The sequence below is a fragment of the Coregonus clupeaformis genome, chromosome 17 (assembly GCF_020615455.1).
Source record: "Coregonus clupeaformis isolate EN_2021a chromosome 17, ASM2061545v1, whole genome shotgun sequence".
Taxonomy (NCBI): domain Eukaryota; kingdom Metazoa; phylum Chordata; class Actinopteri; order Salmoniformes; family Salmonidae; genus Coregonus; species Coregonus clupeaformis.
The window spans coordinates 36,155,301-36,179,705 of NC_059208.1; the positions used below are offsets into that span (position 1 = coordinate 36,155,301).

Below are 24,405 nucleotides of genomic sequence, written 5' to 3' on the forward strand. Positions count from 1 at the left end.
ATGATGGTCTGTGATATAAGTAGTAGATGACCAAACGGTGTGTTGGTTTTGTGGTTAACTAAAGGAAAACTTCCTTAACCTTCCAAATATCATATACAAATGAGCTATAGAGTTTAACTATTTGGTAGTAGGGGTTAGAGATAACGATCATCGTTATCATGATAATTCAGTCAATATACAGTATCATAATATGGATCTTTGTCCATATCGCCATGCTCTAGTAGGGGTGAGTGATTATACAGGCTAAGGGTTGCCAGATCCAGCTAAATTATTACATTTATTCAGGTTATAAGACCATGCCATTGCCAACATAATTGCAGGTACCAACAAGGACAGCTCACATGTAGTAATATAGATATGTTTTTATTTTATTAGAAAAAAATCACATTCATCTTGTGCTCTCAAAACTATACATTTACAACAAGAGGGGGGCGCTATGGCTAGGAAGGAAATAGGGGACAGGAAAGATTTTTGGCACATACTGTAGTGCAATATTGACAAGATTATAAAAAACACACTATTACAGAAGACATGAGGTTCAGTTACTCCACACCGTGAGGTATGGAGTCAAAACAGCTATCCTGAAGCACAGTTTTTAGATATATTCATATAGGCTATTATTAATTCTTTATACCGTCTGCTTTTTAGAATTAGAATAATCTACTAATCACAGACCTCCAAATAATTTGTAGTCTTTCGCTTTCACTCGGAACACAACCAAACCTCTATTGAATGAATGTGTTTCATTACTAATACATATTTGTTATACAATAAAGTATCTATTTGCTCTGTAAATATGAGGAACACATTATAAAAGAGTTTTGAAACATCTTAAGAAAAATCCGTCCAGCTTGAGCATCAAGCGCCCATCATATTGCACTAGTTTCACACTGATGGTTTTAAAACACAAGGATGTTGTTTTGGAGTCCTTATTAGCTGGCACTGTGGAAGTGAAGTCATGTCGTTGGCAAGTGCCTCACAGTTTATAGTCCTGGGATCTAGAGTTCTTTCTGCAAGGCTGTGTGTGTAGCAGGATGGAAAAGAGGTGCAATAGTGGGGCTCTTGTTTATTATGAACTGTAGGTGGGAATCTAATGGTCTTTGTCCACCACTTTCTGTAAAAGAGCATGATGTTCTTCCAGGTGCCTGTCATGTGCTGCAGAGGCAGAATGCTGGCAGAACCAGGGTTCCCACCACCACGCTGACTGTCCCAATGCTATGCAGTCCTTTTGGGTTTCCAATTCAAATCAAATAATGATACATCGAGTACAGTGCCAAAAACTGTAAATTCATGGACAGTAAAATGAAAACTCAGATCGATGATAAAACAATAAAACATAATACAGGTAATAATAATAATGATAATGATAATGATATAATAACAAGATAATGATAATAATATTAACAATAATGATAATAATAATGTTCTGCTCTGTAAGCATGATCAAGCCTTGTCTCCAGTGTAAGCATCATAGTCTCAGAAGAGAGTTCTCATGGAAGAGTCTTTAGATGCACTTCCAGGCGAAGCAAGAAAATAATAGCTACAACACAGCAATGAAAGGGTGTGTCCATAAACCACAGCATTGAGTCAGACCCCAAGTCTGAAGGGAGTCCAGTCGGCTCTTCTTGCCTTGTCCTAGCCAACTTGGAAGATGCCTTGGCCACAAACACAAGAGTACATTGTTCAGTTTGGTTGGAGCCCCGGGGTAGAGTGAAACCCACCGTTTTAAAACGAGTCGAAGGGCCATGTTGACCGCATGTTAACCATGTTGACCACACCTCTCCTGAGCCCAGTCGGAAGATTAAAGGAAACCTCTGTGGTCGGACCACGAACAGAACCAGAACCAGTCCTTGGAACCATCCGTCACTAACTGACACCGCCAGTCAGTATCACACTGCTTCTCTAGTGTTGCTCATTATCAAGTCCTTGCTGGAAAACAAAATCTTGACAGCACAACACAATAGCCTCCCTCCTTCCATCTCTCCATCTTTCTCTTGTTGAGGGTTTGTAGACATGGATTCTGGGTTCAGCGCTCTCTCAGCTCTCTCTTCCCCCACCTCTCTTCACTTGTTCGTTCTTGGCTTCCTCTACTCTATCCATGTGGATCCATGGCTCTCCTTTTCCCCAAACCAATAGAATAGGTGACCAAGGTTGAACTATAAGGAACAATCTCATGCTCATCCTCTCAGACCTCCGTCTGCAGGTCAATGATGTCCTGGCTGACCATTGAGATGGTGGCTCCAGCCTTCTCCCACTCCACCTGCTGCATATGCAGGGGCGACGCGGCCAGGGGCTCCAGGTCCTTCCGCACCCAGGCAGGTGGCGAATGCTGCGTCCTCTGGACCCCATCCCAGGGTCTCTCCACCTGTGGCTGCTGCTTGTCCTGATGAGGTGAAAAGAGGAAGGCCATGAGTATTGGTATCATCAATATACCTACATTAGATTCGGTATGTTCAATGCAATAAAGCTGGACCTATATTTTTATGAAAATTGTGAATCTGGTTGATAGGCAGACCAATGGTCATTCATTGTAGTATTCCTTGTTTAATCCAACGACTGTCAATCGACTAGCCATTAACTAACTACCTTTAAGGTAACTTAAAAATCATAATATAATTCTGTAATGTGGATTAACTGTTATACTGGGGGCTAGTGGAGCGTTGCAGTGCAGAGTACACCCTGTTTAAAATGCCTTAAAAGGTGTATTCAGAAAGTTAGACCAGTATGGGTAATAGGACTCACGCTGTGGTTTGTTTTGTCACTTCCTCCAGAGGACACACTCCATCTCACAGACTGTAAGGAAGAAGAAAAAAAATCATAATTATTTAAACTATCTTAAAAGACTGTTAATGCAATTAACAGCTGAGGTCAGTGGTTTGCTGAGGTCAAGTTTTCTTCAAGAACAATACTCTTATGTAAATAAAGACTCAGCATTTCTCCATGACAAATCTGATTAAAGATGTTCCATGGCTTGGAATGGTCTCTCTCTTTCTCTTTTGGTTAATGTTGTCTAGCCTAGCGACTACCATTTATTTTCTACTGTATTTATCTTAAATAAAAATAACTAATAACTGTATGTGAATCAGTATGTACACTGTAAAATAGATTTCTGTAGGATTATTTACCTTGCTGTCTGAAGCAGGGGACTCTCTGTCTTGTTTCTCAGCGTGATGTAATTTCCTGTTGAGGTCCTGGAACATGTTCTGGTGACGTTTCCTTGTGTGCATGATCTTCTACAGGACACATGGGAAAAAGCAAATGTAATTTCCTACTATCCAGATTATTGGTTAATATACAAATATGCACTTGAGATTGCTTAAATGTTACTCTTTGAAGTTATTACATTTTTATTACAAGTTTATAGATGTGTTATTAACATGATAATACAGTATTTGTTATATAATAACGTTTTGTTGGTTACATTAAGATACATACCTCAAAATCTAATTCAGCATAACGGGACTTCTGTCTCTCCAGGGAGCTCATGGACAGTGTGGAGATGGTCTCGCTCTTGGACATCATGGAGTTCATTGAGTCGAAGGTGTCTCCCAGGCTGCTGTGGGTGATATGAGACTCGCTGGACATGTTGTGGATGTTCTGGATGGGAGAGTCCCTCTCCGAGTAGGACACGCTGACCCGGTCGGATGGTAGCGTCTTGAGTCCGAAGGTGGCCTGGGGTTCAGCGAAGGGTCCGCTGAGATGAACCAGCCTGGTCTGTGGAAGCTGCTCCACGCTGATGTTGTACTTGGACGGGTCATCTTTCGCCTTGCGAAGGGTAGAGGTTGTGTTGGGCAGGAGCAAGTAGCCACTACCGTCGGGGCAGCTCCCCTCCACCTGGCCACGCGCCAGGTTGGCATCCAGCTGCTGGAAGAGCTCGCCGTCGCACACATAGACGGGTTTCCCGCAGGAGGATGGGTCCATGCCGCCATGCAGCCGGCTCTTCTCCCTCTTCAGGGTGAGGGTGTGGCTGGAGTACTCGGGCACAGCCTGCATGTGGGCCTTGGTGGTATGGGAGGGCAGGGTGTGGAAGTTGGAGCTCATGGGGAGGGGCAGCTGAGGTGGGAGGGGCATCTTCTCCTCACAGGAGGAGCTCATACCACCTAGAATAGAGAGGAGGGAAGGGGTGGGGGCAAATAGGTAAGAGAGTGCACTTACAGTACAATCATGCTGGGCATTTCTGTTGATTCACATTGATTGAAAGATTAAATCAAAGGCTGTGCTGAAATGTTTTCCTTAAGTAACAACATGCCTCTAAAATATCTTCATTCTAAATGGACAAATAAAGGCCCTATGCCCTCCAGGAATGAAAGGGCATTTAAGTATGTGAATGGAAAAATGGTTAAGGGGCTAATGAAAGGAAAGAGGCTCACCAAGTCTGTTGGAGTCAGCATCCTTCTCGAAATCAGACTGCAAAAAAAAATACAAAGATATGGTTTTATTAGTACTGATCAATAGTTTATTTATATAACACTTTTACATTGAAAACACAAGACTCAATCATTCATAACAATTTCATTCAAGACATTATAAGCATAACCAAAGACACTCACCATGAGCTGGGTGTGGTGGTTATTACGGAGGGAACTGCCAGAATCTCCATTGCCATCGTCCTTACGGTCAACAACTCTGCATTTCACTGCCTCTTGGACCTATTAGAACAGTGGCGAAATGACCAAACAGTCAGCTACATTCTGATATACCCTTTCAGAACACCCTTCAATACAAACCAAAACATAGGAAAATAATAAACGTCCGACTTGAAAATGTTGTGCTTACCTCTCTACGCAGGATGCAGTGCACCATGACGATAATGAACCCTTCCAGGGAGTCAAAGACAGCGAAGAGAATCTGGAAGAGAGCGGAGCGGCGGTCGGTCATGGCCAGGACAGCGGACATCCAGGTGAGGGCCAGCAGGGGCAGAATCACACAGGAGCTCCACAGTGATGCTCCCGCTCGCTCCTTCAGTTTGACATCGGTGATGCCGTCCTTGGACACCAGTTTGTTGAAGACCAGGATACCAATTACCATGTTCACCTGTTCAAAAGAAGTTAAAGACACAATGAGTGGAACAATTGTAGTGAGCAATGGGTTTAACTATGGTTAACAATATGTTTATAAATGGTTAGCAATTGGTTTAACTACTATATGTCATAAGAGAATGTAAGGTAAAGCATTCATTAAAAAGTATTTGAATGTTTTTTTATTTATTTTTGATATACAGGGATATATACCAGAACAACAGCAGCAGCGGGTCCAACGAATGAGTAGAGGAGTCCACCCTCTAGAGAGAGCCAGCAGCTACAGGGAACAGACAGAACAAGAACAATTATTACATGAGCTAGGGTAAGGGAGTTAGAGAGAGAGGGAGCTAGAAGAAAGAGAGAGAGAGAGGTGAGGAGGAAGAGACAGATTGAGGTTAAACTTACTAGTTGACGGTGCCATATCCCTTAGCCTTGGTAAATCCAACAGACACAGCCACCACCAGAGCAGGGAGTCCTATAAGAGAGCGAGAGAGAGAAGGAACATAGTTAGGATTGAACGAGAAGACAAAATAGCAGAAATAGAGGAAGACATGCAGTTAGAATGTCCAAAGATGGTTGGAATTAGGTGAAGTCTGGAAGAGGAAAGACAGACACATAGACACAGTGACAGACTCATACAAATATAATTACTTTAATTACTCTTTGAATGGGGATGCCCATTCTAGCAATTATATTTCTACGGACAGAAATAGTGTTTCTATATTTCTATGGACACAGTGACAGACAGACAGAAAGCCATTTATTAGGGCACGTACCCCAGCCCAAGCAGAGGAAACGCTTGCGGATGATGCGGTTGCGCAGACGGCCTGTGACAGCCATGTAGGACTGCCATGCTTCCGTCAGCACCCAGCAAAAAGATGAGAGGAAGAAGAAGTGAAGGAGGGCAGCCACCACTCCACACACCACCTGAAGGAAGGAGGGAAAGAGAGAAAGAGAGTGAGAGAAAAACGGTGTCAGTGGTGCGGTTAATCTCCAAGGCCTCAAAGCAGGAAGTCAGTCTAAGCCATAGAGAAGAAGAAAAAGAAGAGAGGGGGTTGGTTAGAATTGTGCCCTACCTTGTTGCGAGCCTGGGTTTGTCCAACCAGAATGAGGGCATTGGAGCAGATAATGGAGAGGCAGAAGTTGATGAGGATCACTGAGCGCTCCGAGCGGATATACCTGGAGGACGAAAAGGAGAGTGAGGACGGGGGGAAGACAAAGCGTGTTGCGCACACAAAGACATACGATACTACTGAAATGTCTAATAGTGGTTTTGCTTCCAGGGGGAACTTACTTCCAGACGGAGACATAGATGATGATGAGGAGCAGAAGGGTGAGAGACGAGACCCCACAGCCGACGATGAGCGTCACAGAGGGAAGCAGAGTCTTATCCATGTTCTGTAGAGAGGAGACAAGACAACACAATGCATTCCCTTAGTACGGTGCACACCAGCAAACACACACACATGAAAAAGGCTAACACCAGAAAATGTACAATGACACACACACACACACACTAGCAGTGAGCCTTGTGGGTCTGCTCTCTGCTGCGCTATCTGGAACAGCAGACGGCTCCCTGAAGGCAGACAGCTGAATGGCACAATTAGGCCACGACTAAGGCAAGGTGACCCCAAGGTGAACGTGTCAGTAAGATGGAGCGGCGAGCCAGAGACTCGGCCGAGGTCACTGCGTTTCCCCATTGAGCTTTTGAACCAGCAAATGAGGCGAGGAGGATACATAACATATATCTCCCACTAGTAAGCAGAAGGTGAGAGAGCGAGAGAGCGAGAGAGAGAGAGAGAGAGAGAGAGAGAGAGAGAGAGAGAGAGAGAGAGAGAGAGAGAGAGAGAGAGAAATATCCCGGGTGTTTCAGTTAGGCTTGCTGTTATTTTCTCCTGCCATTGTGGTGCGACAGCGGTGGCTATAGCTGCAGTAGTAACCTTCTACGTATCACCACCCAACCTTACAAGCTGATATCTGCATAGATTTATATGCCGTTGTGCCTTTCTATGAGGGGATTTCTACTGTCTGTGTGTGTACCCAGTATCTTCTCACCCCTCTCTGCAGTGGACAGGTGGGCTCTTATCACCTGTGCATTAATCTGCCACCCCCTGCCCTGCCACGTCTCTGACAGCAGCTTGGTGCCCTGCTAGTGCCATCGGAGGTGCCCGCCTTTGTCTCAGACAGCCCTGGCACACTGAACTCTCAGTGGCGGGCACATGGGAGAGGATGTCGCGCCCTTGTTAGCCCTGCTGCTGACTCACCTGTGGGGCCACGAGGGCACCAATACTGATGAGAGGGACCCAGTGCCCCCCACCCACACCCACCAGCTAACTGGCTGGGGCTTATTGCCTCGCCTACCATCCCCCTGCTTTGATATCTTTTGTGGGGCTTGAGTTAATTTAACACCTTAGATTAATCTGCATCACTGTGGTGCAAATGAGATGCGGACAAATCATGTTCAGGCACCCAAGGTGAAAGCCTTCATAGTCGAAGAGTCTAATTAGGCATTTTGATAGGGGTTAGGAATTGTGGCACTTATAAAGAGGTGGGAAAAGGCTAAGGAGCGAGCTAAATACTGAGGAATAAAAAAAAATAGGCTATCTGGGATCCTTGGGACGTCCCTTTGAAGTTGAAATGTAAAATGGTTAAGGTAAGGGTTAAGGTTAGGGTTAGGTAAGGGTTATGGTTAGGGTGGGTAAGGGTTGAGATTAAGGTTAGAGTTTAGGGTAGGGACAAGGATCCCAAGGATCCCGGATATCACTGACCAAAATGTAATTAGCTTGGCTCTCCATTTATGATTAACCCATAAAATGTTGTGTCTATAGCATACAAAATACAAAGTGCCACATCGCTTTGGCATTGCAGATTATGTCTGAGAGTCTAAAATGGGGATGAATGCAGTGCCTTGGAGGGCTGTCTCTGTCGCTATCTGCTCTCTGCGAGGACCTACCTCATATCCCAGCACAGCTGGCAAACACGGGCCTACGGCAGCCAAATACTAAATTAGCACAGCAGATTTGTTTCGAAATCTATCCAACTACATCAGAGGCTCCCAAACCAGATGGCAGATAGCGAAGGGGTGAGCTGAACTGCCTTTTGCTTCCACCTTTTGCTAATGCCAGGGAGAAAAATAACTGTGGCAGCAATATGCTAGCTTCACTATCTCCCTCCCTATTTATCTGTCTATCTGGGTTGATGCAGCCTTTCGCCATGGGCTACTGTATGAAACTGTAATTCAGCCTACGAGTTTGACCTAAAAATGAGCCATGTCTTGATTTTGCCCTTGAAGAATCCCAATGTTCCCATTTTCTCCTAAACATAGAATCTGGACGGAAGAAAGAAAAAGTCCTTTATGGTGCCTATTAAGTGCACATTTTCATTTGTGATAAGGCTTGATTACCCAGTGCGCACCGCTCTAATCGGTGGCCATTGGTCAAGGTTATCTTCACTGACTAACTAGGTGGGCCAATCCTGCCTCTTTGACTATGTGTCCAAGACACGTTCTCATTGGTGCAGGGTCCAGGAAGCAGACCTTATCAAAAGAGAGCTGAAACACTGCAGTGTCTGGCTGTTCTTTCTCCTCTCCCATACAGCTGGCAGGCGGAGGGACTGTATTGAAAATGTCTACAGTACACATCAAAGGATGGTGGGGCGGGTGGAACCATCAGTGCACAACCAGACGTCTGCCTCTCATTGGCCAGCGTCTTTTTGCCATTATTCAGAGGGGGAGGGGGGGGGAGGGGGGGAGGGTGATGGATTCAGAGGTATTGGCAGACAAAATGATTGGCGTAGCTGGCCGTTGACTATGGGGGGGTGGGTAGGGGTGGCTGGTTTTTGCTGTTGTCTCACAAACACAGGGGGCGCTGTAGCTGCCTTATCCTTTTCCAGACTGGCAACAGAGACAAATCAAATCGATGACAACAGGTCTAGAGACAAACAAAGCACAGATTGCATCTCTTATGTTCAGATTGGCAGGATCTTCCGCTGGATACAGCAGAATCATGCAGTCCAAGCATACAATATCTCAGTTACCAAAAATCACACAGATGAGCTTGCACCACAGAAGTCGTTACCAGTGCAACTAGAGAGTGAACTGCTATGGAGGCAAAATCTAAACGGGGTAAATTACACATGGTTTTTGCGCAATAGAGCTCTATACATATTGATAGAATGAATACACTAATCAAAGTATATTTTTCCACCAAGTCAATGCATGCTGTGAAAACTATTAAATGCAACTCCCTATGAATTTCAATACGCAAAATGCATGAAATAATAAATGGAAACACATTTCTGATATGTAGAACAAATTCTGATATGATTAATAAGCCTAAGTGCCTGAATCCCATATACATTTTTCAGGTGACGCCTGTAGCTATTCACTCTATTTGTAGGCTACAATTAAAACATTTAGCTTTTTTATTTAAACATTAATTTAACTATTTTATTTCATTCAATTGATAAGAATTACACAGAATTGCCTCCGATTATTAATGCACACACGGGCATATGTCATTTGCACAAATTAAATAAGAAAATGTATTGAAAACCATATTTAAAATGTAACGATTAGGCCTATTATCACCATTATTCGACAGTTATTTTGATACATATTGAATGCCATTTCTATCGGATGTCAACATGTTGCACAGTTATTTATCTGACCATTAAAATCACCAGTCTATCAAACCTATGGTCAATGGAGCCTGCACAGAGACAAAGAGGGAGAAGCTGGCAGCGCGAAACCGAGCCATTCGAAAAACAACGCCTACGTTTACATTTCATTCTATCATCACACATAACGAACATTAACATTAAAGAAACACACGGTAAATAGGCGCAACACTTACCATATCAGGGTTAAGACGCGCTAAAATGGCGAAGGTGGAGAGCCTGTCACACACGCATTTGGTTCTGAATGAATCAACGGCGACCGCTCTGCAGCTACGCGCAGACCAAGATCCAAGCAGCGAAGAACTGCACAGGGCAAGAGTGAAAGAGAAGTGCGGGTTATGTATGAGTGAGGAAACAATTCTCTGAGAAATACTTCAAATCAACCTCTCCATCCCAATCATTTGTCATTGTATACTATAATAAGACCTCATAAACTATGCCCAGAACATTTGTAGTAGCAAATCACAGGTCTTTCAGTTTTGCATGGTAATTTGAAATGTACATTTGACATTTTAGTCATTTAGCAGACGCTCTTATCCAGAGCGACTTACAGTAGTGCATACATTGTTCATACTGGTCCCCCGTGGGAATCGAACCCACAACCCCCGCGTTGCAAGTGCTATGCTCTACCATGGAAATTTATGTTTCTGATACTTGATTGATATGATATGTGATATGTGTGTGAGTTTTATCCAAATCTAAGTTCTTATTACACTGTAATGATTTAAGAATAAACCTGTTGTTTTCACAAGACAAACGGTTTTGTTATAATGAGTGACTATGAGTGACTATGAGTGACTATGAGGTGATCCCACTGGCTATAAGGTGAATGCACCAATTTGTAAGTCGCTCTGGATAAGAGCTTCTGCTAAATGACCTAAATGTAAATGTATGTCTCATTCTGTAAATGTAGTTCTAACACCTGAAATGGTGGCCCTGCTATTACATTTACATTTGAGTCATTTAGCAGACGCTCTTATCCAGAGCGACTTACAGTTAGTGAGTGCATACATTTTTCATACTGCTATGGGATGAACACTTTATTGTTGCTAATGCTATACCAAAAACATAAAATATGATCTGTCTAAATTATATTATTTGACCATCTTTCCCAAGCAGTAGTAGACATGAGATGGTGGATACTGGAGAACCCCAACAAGCCTATAGTCAATATACTGAAAGAGGAGATTGTAAAAGAGAATCCATTTCTTCTAGCACTTTCTCAAATGTATGAGTAAAATAAGAAATATGAGTGGATTTCTGTGGATGAGAAAGGATTTCATTTGTGCCTTTCTGCTAAACCTTACATGACCTCTATATGACTGACATAGGGTCTTCTCTAAACCTTTTGAATATCTATGGTGTATGCTTTTAACTCTCAGTTAAGATGGCCACTATGGATTTTCATCCAAGAATATCCAGTTTTAGGTATTGAGACAAAGGGCAATGTCTTGTCATCAATGACCACTAAAAGACATTGTAATCAGCAATCTCAGACAGAAACCATCCCTTTTCCTCATCATGGAAGCATGAGGGATGAGACACTCATATTCTGTGAAAAAATCCTTGCTATGACACATGGGGGTAAAGTGATCTGGCTGCACTGTGCAGCAGCAGATGCTGCCACCTCACAGTGTTTCACATGTTGTGAGTGTCAGGGGGAGAAAAGGGAGTGAAAAGCTGTGATTCTGTGAAAATAGAACACAACCACCAGCCAGCCTCCTACCCAGATATAAGCCCACACACTGTCATGTATAGCAGGGAGACTAGGGGGAAATTGCAGTAGTCACTAGTAGGAAGTCAACAGGAAAGTCATCTGGGAGAGGAGACTTTGCTTTGCTGCCAGTTCAGTTAAATACCTGCTTGCCTGTTAGATTTCTCAGATCGCTCAGATGGGTTAGAAGTTGTAAGGTGAAGTATAGGGTAGACTAGGAGGCATTGTTCCTTGGAAAGGTTTGTTTAACTGTAAATATCTGACTGTGTAGCTTCGAATAGGGATCAGACAGAGTAGGTTAGCTTGGAATGAGTCTTATGTCTAATATCTAATGCTAATAGCATCTCACTGAGAGGTGAACACTGATTCTAGACTAGCCTAGCTTAGCGCTAGGCCTAAATCTGTGTGTCTATAGCATAGCATAGACAGTTGGGCGTGGATGGACATGTAGAATAATGACATCCTCCCCGTGAGCCTGCCTCAAAACCAAACAAGTGCTGCTCCACAGAGTAAACATTGACCCAATCTCTGATCCAGGGCTTCTCCCTCTCTCCCTCTCTCCCGTTCCCCCCTCTCCTACCTCCATCTAGGCATTAATCACATCTGCTGTCCAAAATGAATCTAATTTAGCTGGAGGCACATACCCCCTCCCTTCTCCTACCCCCCTCCCTTCTGAAAGTGTAGGAGTTGATTACATTTTCTCCTCTTCCTCTTTATTTATTCTTCTCTCTTTCGACTTGGTCTGCTTTTCTCAGGTGGGAAGGGATTCGGAGGTGGATAGGGCCTCAGTTGAATGCATTGCAGTGCTTATCTGTGATCCACAAGTGTACAAATCTATCTAAATGCAAATGTTGGGCTGGCTGCCTCCAAAATGGCAGCCTATTCCCTATAGTCCCTGTGGAGCTCTGGCCAAAAGTAGTGCGCTATATAGGGAATAGAGTGCCATTTAGGATGCATGCACCCTAAGCCCCACGGTGATAGATCCAGAGCTGGGGGTAAACAGAACGGCGTGGGGTATTCATAATGCATTAAAATGCATGTAGACATTTTTTTAAACGTCCATGTGTCACTTCCTGTTGACCTCTGTTAACAAAATGGACACGGGAAAGATGGGAGAAGAAGAGTTGCCATTGTCTTTGGATTATTAAAATTAAACTTTACATCAATGTTGCCTCTGTGGATCCAGATGACCTGTTGATCAGTGAAAGGTGTCACAGGGGACTCTGAGGATGAGAGAGACTGCTACCCATAAAACCCAGGCGGATGGGTCATGTCAACATGATCTACTGATGCTCTGTCCCTGCTAGTAGAGATGATTGACATTACAAGAGATGCAACACTACTGCATCACAGTGACTTATATAGCTAAAGGGTGAACGCTCATATAAAGTGATAGAAGCAGGAGTGAATGAATCTTTGAGCTTGCAGGAATAATCAACTATCACCAAATGGGTTGACAAAATGATGAAAATATGGACATTTATGAATGGAAATACACAAACAGGATGTAAACAACATTAGTCACCACTTACGTTTCGCTCTCATCCCAGGAGATGCAAGTTTCATTTATGGTGTCCTGGAAAAAGAGAAAAGGCGGGGTAAGGATCTAAGAAAAAGGAAAGGCATAGGGTGCACAGTTGGAGTCCTCCATCTACCACCATATGTGTGAGATGCAACAGCATGGTGCTAACCACCATCACACGTTCCTTTCACGCTAACTTCACCTACTGGACTAAAAAATGCCACTCCTCAATACCATAATGGCACAGGTTTATTCATGCAACTTAATGTACTGTATAGCTGTGAAGTTTGTGGTTTAAAGATCAAAAAGATGAAAAAAGTCATAGTGGCACTGCAAATGTCAGTAGAGTGTACAGTAAATGTCAAATGTAGGATGCTTGTTAAAAAAAACTACAATACCCCTAGTGGACTTGTAGTTCTACAGGGCCATTATCCAATGGAAACTTACATTATGTTGGTGGGGGAACTCGATTTCCACTGGGGAGGACAGCAGGCCTGGGGTGGGCTTGACCATAACCGTGACTACCTTGGAGTTGAGGACGGTGCTGTTACTGAGGGGAGAAGAGACAGGACATTTGGTCAAATAAAAGCACAGTTTTGTAAAAGTATTGTAGGTTTGTTTCCGGTATTTGATTAATTGGCAATGAATGGCTGGCTACTTCAGGGGAATGCTAAAATGATTTTAATGTAGTTGTTTTTTTACAGTGAGTAACCATATGTCTGTAAATCACTGAGTCCTAGCCCCATTTAGGTTTCAATTGAGGACAGTCTACCTTCCTCAAGGTACGGTATATCTAGAAGGCACTGTAAAAGTGAGCTGGTATACAGTATCAGTCATTCAGTAAGAAAGGCTACCTTTGGAAGGACAGGATAGAGCTGAGGTTTCTGTAGAGAATGATCCCGGTCACAAATGCAGTGGTGCCCTCTGTAACAGACAAAACCCACAATTATTATTATATTCCACTGTTTCACTAGGAGAGAAGAAAATGGTAGATGTCAACAGGAACAGACAAGAGCTTTTGAGACTTTTTAAGTTGGTAGAATTGTTTGTTTTACTGTCTTCTATCTGTTTCCTTAAACAAATAAATACATGCATGTATATCTGTAGACTAGCTGTACAATGTATGCATCAGTGGTTGTGAATGTACACTCTTTAACTACAGTATCAATGCCATTCTCACCAGACTGGTCGATGGACAGAGCGTCGCGGGAGACAGTGATCTTCTCCTCTGAGGTCCTGACCCAGTCCATCATGCCTCTCCATCCTTTCACTGGGAAGGTGAAGTCGGTGGTCATGGTTGTGGGGCGCTTATGGATGCTCAACACTGTAGAGGAGAAAAATAGATATTAGGTGTGTATAGGATACTTTGACTCCATTAGGGTCTGGTAAGTGAAGAATCATTTCATTGAACTCTGAACAAGCGGAGCCAAGGACAGCTATGGCTTCATACGTCATGCGTCATGTCTTTAACTGTCTGGAGGAGTTGCTGCTGAATCCTGTGTGAACTGAGATCGTGAATGTCACCTTTGCTATAGCCAAGACAACATGGCAAGAAATTGCTGTCGCAATGAGAAAAATAAGCGTGAGTTCTACAGTTTGGACAGTATGTGTCTTTTCTGAGAGCTTATGTAAAACCCAATCTGCTTCTAGCTTCATCCCACATAATTGGTAACATGCAGGATGGGGTTAATCTTTGCATCTTTGCATCTAGCTAAACATTACCTCGTACCCCTGCACATCGACTCGGTACTGGTACTCCCTGTACATAGCCATGTTATTTTTACTCTTCATTTTTATTTGTTATTCACTGTGTATTTATACCTCGCGTCACTGTTTATATATATATATATATATATATATATATATATATATATATATATATATATATATTAATCGTATCTTTAAATCTGCATTGTTGAAAATGGACCCGAAAGTAAGCATTTCACTGTTAGGCTACACTTGTTGTCTATGAAGCATGTGACAAATAACATTTGATTTGATTAGATTTTTGACATATTTCAGATGCTATGGTTCTGTGCTATCTTGAAGATGGATAGCTACTAATTGGCCTGCCAAAATGTCATAGTGATAACAGATGGATTTTCCCTGCTAATCTAGAACTTCTCTTGTGACATGGTTAAGATTTATGCACTCTGTGGCCGGATAAAGGTAAAGACAAATCATTCTTATCTTGGGGTGTAAGAGCAGAGAGCGGCTGGCAGGGGACATGTGTGGCTCACCTAAATTCTCTGTGACTTCATAAATGTCTTGGAAGTCCTTCATCTGCATACCGATCATGTCCACAAAGTTCTCGACGAGCTGCAAGAACTCCTTGACGTTAGCGCCCATCTAGAGGAGAGACCGATGGAGGGAGGGAGAGAGAGAGAAGGAATAAGGGAGGAGGGGAGACCATCAATTAATATAAAAGAAAATCCTAAACATCCAGGGATTGTTCGAAGTTGGTTGAATTAACGTCATTACAACCCATTTACAACCAGAACTGGTTGTTATCTGGTTGAAATTGCGTCATTATTACAACGCCAGTTTTGCCGGCTGGGAGACTATTCGTTTTTCATAGAGGGTATTAGCATTGCTTATCTAAGCTGTGCATATAGAGGAACAATGAATGTATAGGCCTAATACTGCATTGTATATGTAATGCCTTTCATGCTCTGTTTCATTCTTTCACAATACTAATGTCCCTGAGCAGTGAAAAGCACTATTATCCACAGTGGAACCTCCTAACTTCCGGAGGGCCATACATGGGCATCAGGCAGCAGGCTGCTGATTCACTCTCCTCTTTTTCTCTCTGTTCTCTGTGGAAGGGAGGGAGGGCTCTTGCGTCTCTCTGACGCAGAACAATTGCGACGTGGGCGAAAGGTGTGTACATCTGTGTGATACATATTGTACAATGTACAGTGTCTGTGTATGTGTCCCTTCTTTACAACTACCATGGTCTGTGGGTTGGTATGGAGACGCACAGATTGGAGAGTGGGCGTTGAGATTCTCCCTGCCTGCCTCGCTCTTTCTCTCTACCCCAAGCTTTAATTTTCTCCTAACTGACACACTGTTAGTTCATAATCAGTTCATCTTCAATTTGACACGCAAATTGTTATTCCCTGAAAGTGGGGCCTTTTGATTAGTGACTTGAGTTTTCCATACTAATATATGTATTACCTTTCTCTAACCAAGTAGGTCATTGAGAACATTCTCTATTACAATAACAACCTGAGTAATCATATCCATGAGGCTGGGGGCCACAGTTAACTTGAACAGAGTTTTCATCTTTCAAGTATCAAAATAAACATATTTCTACTTATACCTATTCGTAATGGTCCATGTGAGACACACATGAGACAGATAGTATGGTGGTGTGCTATCCTTGTTTAATGGGAAACATGCTCCTAACACTATCTTTAGTATGGGATGGTGTGACGGAAGTCAAGGGGGTGTGGATTGATATGACACATGTTCTTTTCTTAATCAATATTCTCACATTTTAGCCAATTCTTTCCCTGAGTGTCCTGTTCTTCCTATGGTGTCTATTCTTTGGTAGGGAACTGAATGGGTTTTTTGGGGTGATAATGAGGTACCACCAGTTACCACTTTTCCCCCATTCGCTCTCACACTTACACACTTACACAGACCAAACTTTCTCCTCCACTCCATCTCTCACACTTACAGTTACAAAAACCTGACAAAGGAAGAAAAATGTTCTCCTCCACTCTTTTTCTCAGTTACACAGTCATACAAACATCCACTCACACCTATTAATATGTCGCATTGCATAAATACACTGTTGTCAGAACTTGTCACTCACCAGCTGTGCCTCCTCCCATTTGCCATGATGTTCCTCCTTCAGTAAGTTGCTGATTGTCTGGGCATAGTTCTGTAGAGAAGGAGATATTAGCGATAGGTGTTAGACTAAAGACTAAATCATACTTTGCTGGAGGAGTGTTAGGGCCTACACATGGCAAAATGAATAGCTTACTCTGTGTGAGTGACAATACACATTACAATGTTATTTTCAATGCTTAATTCAAAAGCAACACAGTATTTCTGGCTGACCTCCACATCAGCATTGCTCAGGCTGTATCCGACTCCCTTGTAGATCTCAGTGGTGTTCCTAAGTACATCCATGATGGACAGCAGGTCTCCGCTGTACTTGGTCCCCTCATCAGAGGTGGCCCTCAGTCGGGAGATCACCTCAGAAATCCCATCAGCCATCAGACCCTTTTGAGCCTTATTAACACCATGCTGGGCCTATGGGAAGGGAGGGTAAGTAGAGAGGTCACACTAGGTCATTGATACTCTAGCTGGTATACTGATACACTGCAGCTTGAGTACCCTGCTGGGAAATCATAGGCTGTGGAGATGTGTTTTGAACTGTCATCATATTAGGTATCTATCATTGTAATGAGACCCATCTCTAAGGGTTTGTAGTTATGACTTTAAGGGCAACATCTTCAGAGTTGCAAGGATTGACTACTAATTGTGTGATCCAACAATAGATGATAATAACTAGCAGGTTTGTTGGAGGATACATCTCCAGACACTCCTTTTTGGCGTAGTGAACTTACCAACAAGGAAATGTCCTGGTAGTTCTTGGAGATGCACTTGATGTGGGTCGGGTTCTCCCAATAAGCAAGGCCTACAGCGCCAAGGGTGCATCGGCGCAAGATCAAGCCTATGTGTACGACAGAGTACTGGAGGTCAGCATGATCATACACAGGGATGATAACATTACTTAAAGATGTGAAGTAAATGTATATCTTATAAGAATAATGTGCTACATGTGTTAATGTACTGTACCTGTGGAGTCTGTAGGGCAGGTCACGGCAGCCATATCTCCTGCTGGGGTTCTCTTCCACACAACATCGCCGTCGGTCTCCTCCTGACAGATCTCATGGGGTTCTGAAAAGAAGAGAGGGAGACTTGGTCACATACTTTGTTGCATTGAATCAAAGTATTGCTTGGTTTTCTGTGGCCAAGTTGGATTTGAATACTATTGTTTTGTGTTGAACCACTGAATTGTATTTCATCCCACATGTCAGCCATGTTTGTTTTGACTCACTGACCTGGGCATCTTTTCTCGTTGCAGCGTCTCAGCTCTCCTTTCTCTCCAGGGCATGTCTCTCCACCGAAGTAAGGTCCTTCACACATCCTCTGCCTCTGCTGGCTTCCTCCCCCACAGGTCTTACTGCAGCTTCCCCATGAGCTCCATGATAACCAGCGTCCGTCAACTAGAGAGAGACAAAACACAATGTTACCCCCTGACCCTCAACAGACTGACCAGTAGCCAGTGCCCCTTCACCCATTGACTACCCCTGGAACTGGTTACTTGACAAGTTATTATGACAAAAGAGATTTCCATTTCAAACTACCTGGGCAATCTTTCAGGAAACAGTTGTTGGTCTCACGCCAATCACCACGGCACTCCGAGCCTCCATAGGACGGTCCGTTGCATTCACGTGTTCTCTGCTTGGTGCCATTGGAGCAAGAGACTGAGCAGGTGGTCCAACCGGACCATTCGTTCCAGGCACCATCCACTAGAGGGAACCAGAGAGGGAGGTGGAGTATTAGGACACCATCAAACATCGGGCCATTATAGTAATCATCATGGCACAGTGATGCTATTAACATTTTAACATGTCCTACTTTGAGACTGAGTAGCAGTGAAGGCCCAAACTCTGTTCTGTTTTGTCCTTCATGCACCACTGCAGTTGTCTCTAACTCTAAAAGGCTCTCATACCAATTGCCTTCCTCAAACGACACACAAAACCTCCAGTTGTTGGTGCATAAGAACGTCATCAAGTGTACTGTATTTTAAGGAAGAAAAATGGCTGCTCGCTCAATGCAGGTCGTATGGGAAGAAAGATGATGGGCCTATTTTTCTAATGAATGCGTCCCAAATGGCACCCTATTCCCTAAATAGTGCACTACTTTTGACCAGAGCACTATAGCTATCCTATGGGCACTGGTCAAAATTAGTGCACTATATAGGGAATAGGGTGCCATTTGGGACACAGTCAATGTTTCCCAACACAGGATGGCAGGCCTAATTTGGAGTCTCTGGAGGACATCGCATTCCATCGCTCCCAGAGTTCCACCTCATTAAGTGAGCCCTTCAGCCTACACGGGTGAGCAGGAACCTTTTTTTCTCACTGCCAAGCCCAGTCTTTTGTTCTAATGGGAATGGATGGGGGACTTGATTCAGTGCAACACTATACTTTTAATGCTGCTCTAAGCACTGTCCTCTTTGTCTATTCTTGGGTGGGCAAGGAGGGAAATTGACCTGGTGAAAATACATGACAAGGCAGTTTGAAATAAAAATAAAAGTGATCTTAAAATGTCATGAATTTCATTTCTAAGATAACAGTCTTCCAAAGGGCAAGACAATTAGTCAGAAATGGAATCAATCATTATTAATGGATAAAGAGACAAAAAAGGTTAATTACATTTTAGAGAGTCTGGCTATTCCCAAATGTTTCTTTTGGAAGCCAAAGTAAGTATTTTATTATTGGGTTGAATAGACTATTAAAGATGATTTGTCCTCAAAACCCCTTCAATTTCAGGTGAAATATGTATTCGCTTTAGAAATTAGATTTTCCCAAAGTTATGACAGTCATTTACAGCGGTCATCTCTTGGTGGTGCATATTGCCATCTGCTGTCCACAGTATAAAACTACATGGCCAGGCACATTAAATTAACCAACTCAGTTGTTTTGAGGAGCGACAGAAAATCAGTTATGTGCTAAGTGAATAATGGAATTGCAAATGAAAAGCCATTGTTATAATATTTACAAAAACATCTAAGTACCAGATGGACTGAATATTTATGTACTGTCAGTGGGCGGTGTGTATGTATCAACAGAGAGAGAACTGAAGCTCCAACATGTTTGTGTGAGTGAGGAGTGTATGACTCACTGCCTGTATGGCCAATGACTAAGTCCTGCAGGCATTTGTTCTGCAGATACAGTACGTCAGTTGTGATGCCAAACCAACATTTGACTCCGCGGATAACCACCATTACTAAAGCATTTAGCTGTGTCAGAATGGGTAGGAAGGGTAGGAAGGAAAGAGGGAAGAGAGAAGCCTTGAAAGTGAAAGTACCTTAGTCAGTCAGAGTTCCTCCCACAGGGGTCAGTGAGGGGGTTCAAGGCTAACCCATTGACAAAGATATACTCATTAAGATGAGTAAGTAAGTGGTCCTGTGTGGCTGAGTTGGTAAGAGTATGACGCTAGGGTCATGAGATCAATTCCTGCTAGGGTCGTGAGATCAATTCCCGCTAGGGTCACATATACTTAAATGTATGCACTCACTGTTGTAAGTTGCTTTGGATAAAAGAGTCTGCTAAATGGCATATATCATAATTAAGTAAGCAATAAGGCTAACCTGGGCAGACTGCAATGTTGCAGAACTTGGTCTGTTTGATGGGTCCCTTGCAAGGTTCTCCTCCATTCTGGGGCTGCTTGCAGGTGCGGGTGCGGTCACGGTAACCACGGCCGCAGGTGGACGAGCACAGGCTCCATGGAGACCACTCGTCCCAAGCTCCATCAACTGAAAACAAGAGGAAAAATTCAGCCCATGTCACCAAACATACATTTTTACAGTTATGTTTTATTTGTCCTCAAAATGAATATGAATTAGCTGAGTTGTAGGGACTGTGAGTTCAGGGAGGGGACAATTTCATGAGCTATCCACTAGGTGGAGTTGTGATCTTTACCATAGTTGCCAACCTATCGAGAGGCACACACACACACAAACAAACACATACACACCCTAAACACCACCCTAAACACGCCCCAGTAAATGAGCCACCACTTACCAGGGCAGACCATGGTGTTGTTGCAAGGGCGGTTTTCGCGGAGGGGGCCAGTGCATTGGGTGCTGTAGGAGGAGGTAACACAGAAACGGGTGCGGGCCTGCCAGCCCTCTCCACAGCTCACTGAACACACACTCCAGGGGGACCACTCATCTGCAACTGCAGCAGCGTCCACTACAAAGGTCAGGGGTCAAAGAGTCAGCACTGAAGGTCCGGCAGCCGTAACACTTGTTATATGGTAGATCTAAGTTATACATCACATACTGCAAATGGTCTACCGGTATCTTAAATTTGACATATTATACCAGTTATTATACTATTGTAAACACCTCTCCAACTATTCCCAAAACTGGATTTTTTATCCTTTATCCACAGAACGTGTGTCTCACCTGTTTGAGGGTGAAGGACTCCAGTGGTAGGAACATCAGCGTTGTCTCTTTTTAGGCCGACGATGGAAGCCAGAGCTTGGCTACGGGTTCGCACTTGACCTGTGGAGGTAAAAGATGATTAGTGAGCTGAAACTCAAGCTGCTTCCAAACAGATCAACACAAAGATAGACAGTAGGTTGGACATTACAGGCTGGCAAGAAAACAGATGGACAGCTAGATTGACAGGTAGACTCACCAATGCAGGGCTGAGGGTTGCAGGCCCGCCCCTCTTCGACCACGCCTTCACACACACTATCGTCTGGCTGACAGGCTCGGCTGCGCACCTGGACTCCACCCCCGCACTCCATACTGCACTCAGACCAGCGGCCCCACCCACTCCAGCTCTCTGCAGGAGAGAAGAGAAGAGGCACATGGCATACATGATACATGACACACAAGTCCAGAGAGATAATTCTTGAGGATGACAATGGTACGTAGATGTGGAGTCAATAGTCTGATGGAGCTCAGCTCATTCTAACAAAGTCTTACTGCGCAGAAATTGAGATATAGAAATTGCTACAGTTCAGTGTAAATTGATTATTCAGGTAAAGTGTTCTCAAGGATTTCAATGTAAAAACCGGAAACGGGTAATTAGTGTGTCTGTCAGGGTGCTGAGAAATGCACAAGGACAGCTCTTTGTGAGAAGCCATACCAGATAAAAAAACATCTTTAGAAATGATTGTTTGCTTTTCAGCACCCTGGAAAGCATGGTGTGCAAGACTGGCACGTTGCTATGGTTACTGCAAGTGCTTGGCTTCTATTTCCTGTGCCAGCTAACTGTGAGGGCTTTGTGTACACTGTGTGTGTGTATCTCTCGCATCCCTCAATCCCCCAGCAAAGAGCCAGTAAACATGTCTGCCATCCAAGAAAACAAAAAGGCGAGGTAACACTCTGTGCAGTTGGAGCGATCTGACCACTTAGCCCTTAAGGAGCCCCACAGTCTCTTAATAAACAGCCTTCATTTACGCCTTATGATACTGGGGCAGCAAAAGGCACATCTTCATCAGAACCCCACATTCTCTATATCAGCAAAAAGGGGGGGGGGAGATCTAGACAGAGATCTAGTCTAGACTCTACACTCTTTTTGGGATTTTGGGATAACAAAAACAGACACGTGGAGTCATGGACATTGAGCATAACACAATAAGCAGGTTAGGTAGTGGTAACTCTACTCACTTATGATCTCGGCATCGCGTACAATGTCACGTCCAGTGTCTCTGGGGGTTGGGATGCACTTCTCCAGGTAGACGCCTCCACGGTAGCAGCCGCCGGGCTTCCTGACGGGGGTCTCCCAGCACTGGCAGGGGGTGTTCATGATGCCGCAGGGGTTGGGATGGGTGCTGGTGGACAAACAATTATCCAGCCACTGGCACAGCTTCTGACAGGCTGGCATACTGGGGTTCCTCTTGCCCACCACCAGGAACTCGGCCTTGAACTCACCGTTGCTCTCTCCCTCCACAATCTCCAGGCCGTGTCTTGGCGCCACCTTGCGGAGCTGCAGGAACTGCTTGCTGGACTCCAGGTAGGTTACAGACGTTGAAGCGTCGCACAATCGGACGACTTCATCAAAGCTCTCCATACCCAGGTAGGTGCGAGAGGTCTCGATGAAGGAGTCGAACTGGAAGGTCTTGACCTGGCGGGGCAGGCAGGAGTCGGTGGGCTTGGTGATCTTCATGTAGACGGTGTAGCGGCGAGGGTCTGGGTTCTGCAGGGTCCAGGAGCACGGCATGGAGGGCAGGTTGGCAGTCGAAGAGAACAGCCCGAAGAAGCGGCTCTGCTCCAGGGTGGCGCAGGTATCAGAGGCCGGGCCGGATGGGACGCTGGAAGTCAAACCGAGGAAAAGGAGGGCCACAAGGGCCACTAAGGGCCCGGACTGGGGAGGTGACCACGTCATTGTGTGGTCGCTTCGAGAGGACGTTTCGAGGGGACTAAAATCGATTTCACCCTTTTCTCTCTCCTCTATTGATGTAATTTGTTGCGATGTGACTTCAGTTGCTTGGACCTTGTTGGTTTAGTCTCTGAGGAATTGGATGGGGCTCAAAGGCTTCAGTGGGACAGACAGACAGTCATATGTCAAAGATGTGTCTGTTGGATAAAGGGGAGACAAAAAAAGAAACATGACAGGTCACTAAGTGTAACAACTCTCTGATCAGCACCGACCAATAGGTGCCTCGGCCCAATGGTGAATTCAGGAATTCTTCAGAACTAACTAATATTAGATTTTCATATCATGATTATACTCCTGCACAGGTTGTCATTGTTAATACATATTTGGTCTGAATTGACTTAATTGACATACCTGTATAAATAAAGGTGAAATACAAAAAATCCCGGTCCTCTGATTACATTTATCCCCACTTGAGTGTTGAGCCTGTGATTAGCATTACTGTGCATTTCTGTGCAGCATCAGATCTCTCCACTGAACAAATGCACTGAGGGTCCAGAGTATAATAACAGTGTGTGGACCTGCAATTACAGTCCTACGCAGCGGACTAGCCTCCGCTCTCTCTCTCAATCTCTCTCTCTCTCTCTCTCTCGCTCTCTCTCTCTCTCTCTCTCTCTCGCTGTTTCCTCCCACACACAGGAATGTGCCGTTAATCGCTAACCAGTGTGCGTCAGGCTGACGTCTGTGCCGGCGCGTTGCCATTGGGAACAGCAGACAACGCTTATAGTCACTTATACTCTGCAATGCCCACGAAACTGAGAAGTAAGGGTACCATGGCAATGCAGGAAATGTAATCTTGTAGTGTATTTGAGGTTTAAAAAGGCTTCTGAAGTTTGTTATTCCCATTTTATAATTTCAGACTTGATTTTCCCTTACAAAAAAATGATCAACCCTAACAAAAATGTCCATTAATTATAATCCACATAATAATTCACATTTCCTGTTGCTGCAAGATTATTTTCCTTATGTAGCAAACTGGCTCAAATTAAGATCCTACACCTGTATCTGTCAAGTCACATATATGAATAACCCTATCTGGCCCTGTAGCAAAGAGCACACAAGATCAGTGTCCCTTTACTGGACTCTTCATGTGGCACTTTATACTTGATGAGGTTGCACATTGTCTAGGCGTTGTTGTGACTTGGGTTGGGGGCGTTTTTGGAGCTAAGGCGGGAATAAGGAGAAAAGAAGACTGTTGCTCAGCAACAACTTTCTCATGCATGCAGGGCAAGGCTTTTCTTCCAGCCATGTGTCACTATGGTAGCCCAGTCT

General features: G+C 44.0%; 1 protein-coding gene across 1 annotated transcript; it reads right to left on the reverse strand.

Moving 5' to 3' along the window:
- Window positions 1–360: 360 nt before the first annotated feature.
- LOC121585753 (adhesion G protein-coupled receptor B1-like) lies at window positions 361–23,221 on the reverse strand. The gene is made up of 29 exons (XM_041902062.2): window positions 22,365–23,221; window positions 21,385–21,534; window positions 21,150–21,248; window positions 20,764–20,934; window positions 20,331–20,495; window positions 18,319–18,483; window positions 18,013–18,177; window positions 17,747–17,848; window positions 17,515–17,621; window positions 17,003–17,197; window positions 16,755–16,823; window positions 15,175–15,283; window positions 14,115–14,258; window positions 13,789–13,858; window positions 13,382–13,484; window positions 12,945–12,988; window positions 9,875–10,001; window positions 6,316–6,419; window positions 6,098–6,200; window positions 5,798–5,948; window positions 5,427–5,496; window positions 5,232–5,298; window positions 4,777–5,034; window positions 4,551–4,649; window positions 4,371–4,407; window positions 3,436–4,100; window positions 3,126–3,233; window positions 2,743–2,793; window positions 361–2,383 (listed from the first exon to the last, which is right to left on the reverse strand). Exons 1-29 carry the CDS (start codon window positions 23,080–23,082, stop codon window positions 2,186–2,188), a joined length of 4,614 nt encoding a protein of 1,537 aa, XP_041757996.1. The 5' UTR covers window positions 23,083–23,221; the 3' UTR covers window positions 361–2,185.
- Between the last annotated feature and the right edge of the window lie 1,184 nt (window positions 23,222–24,405).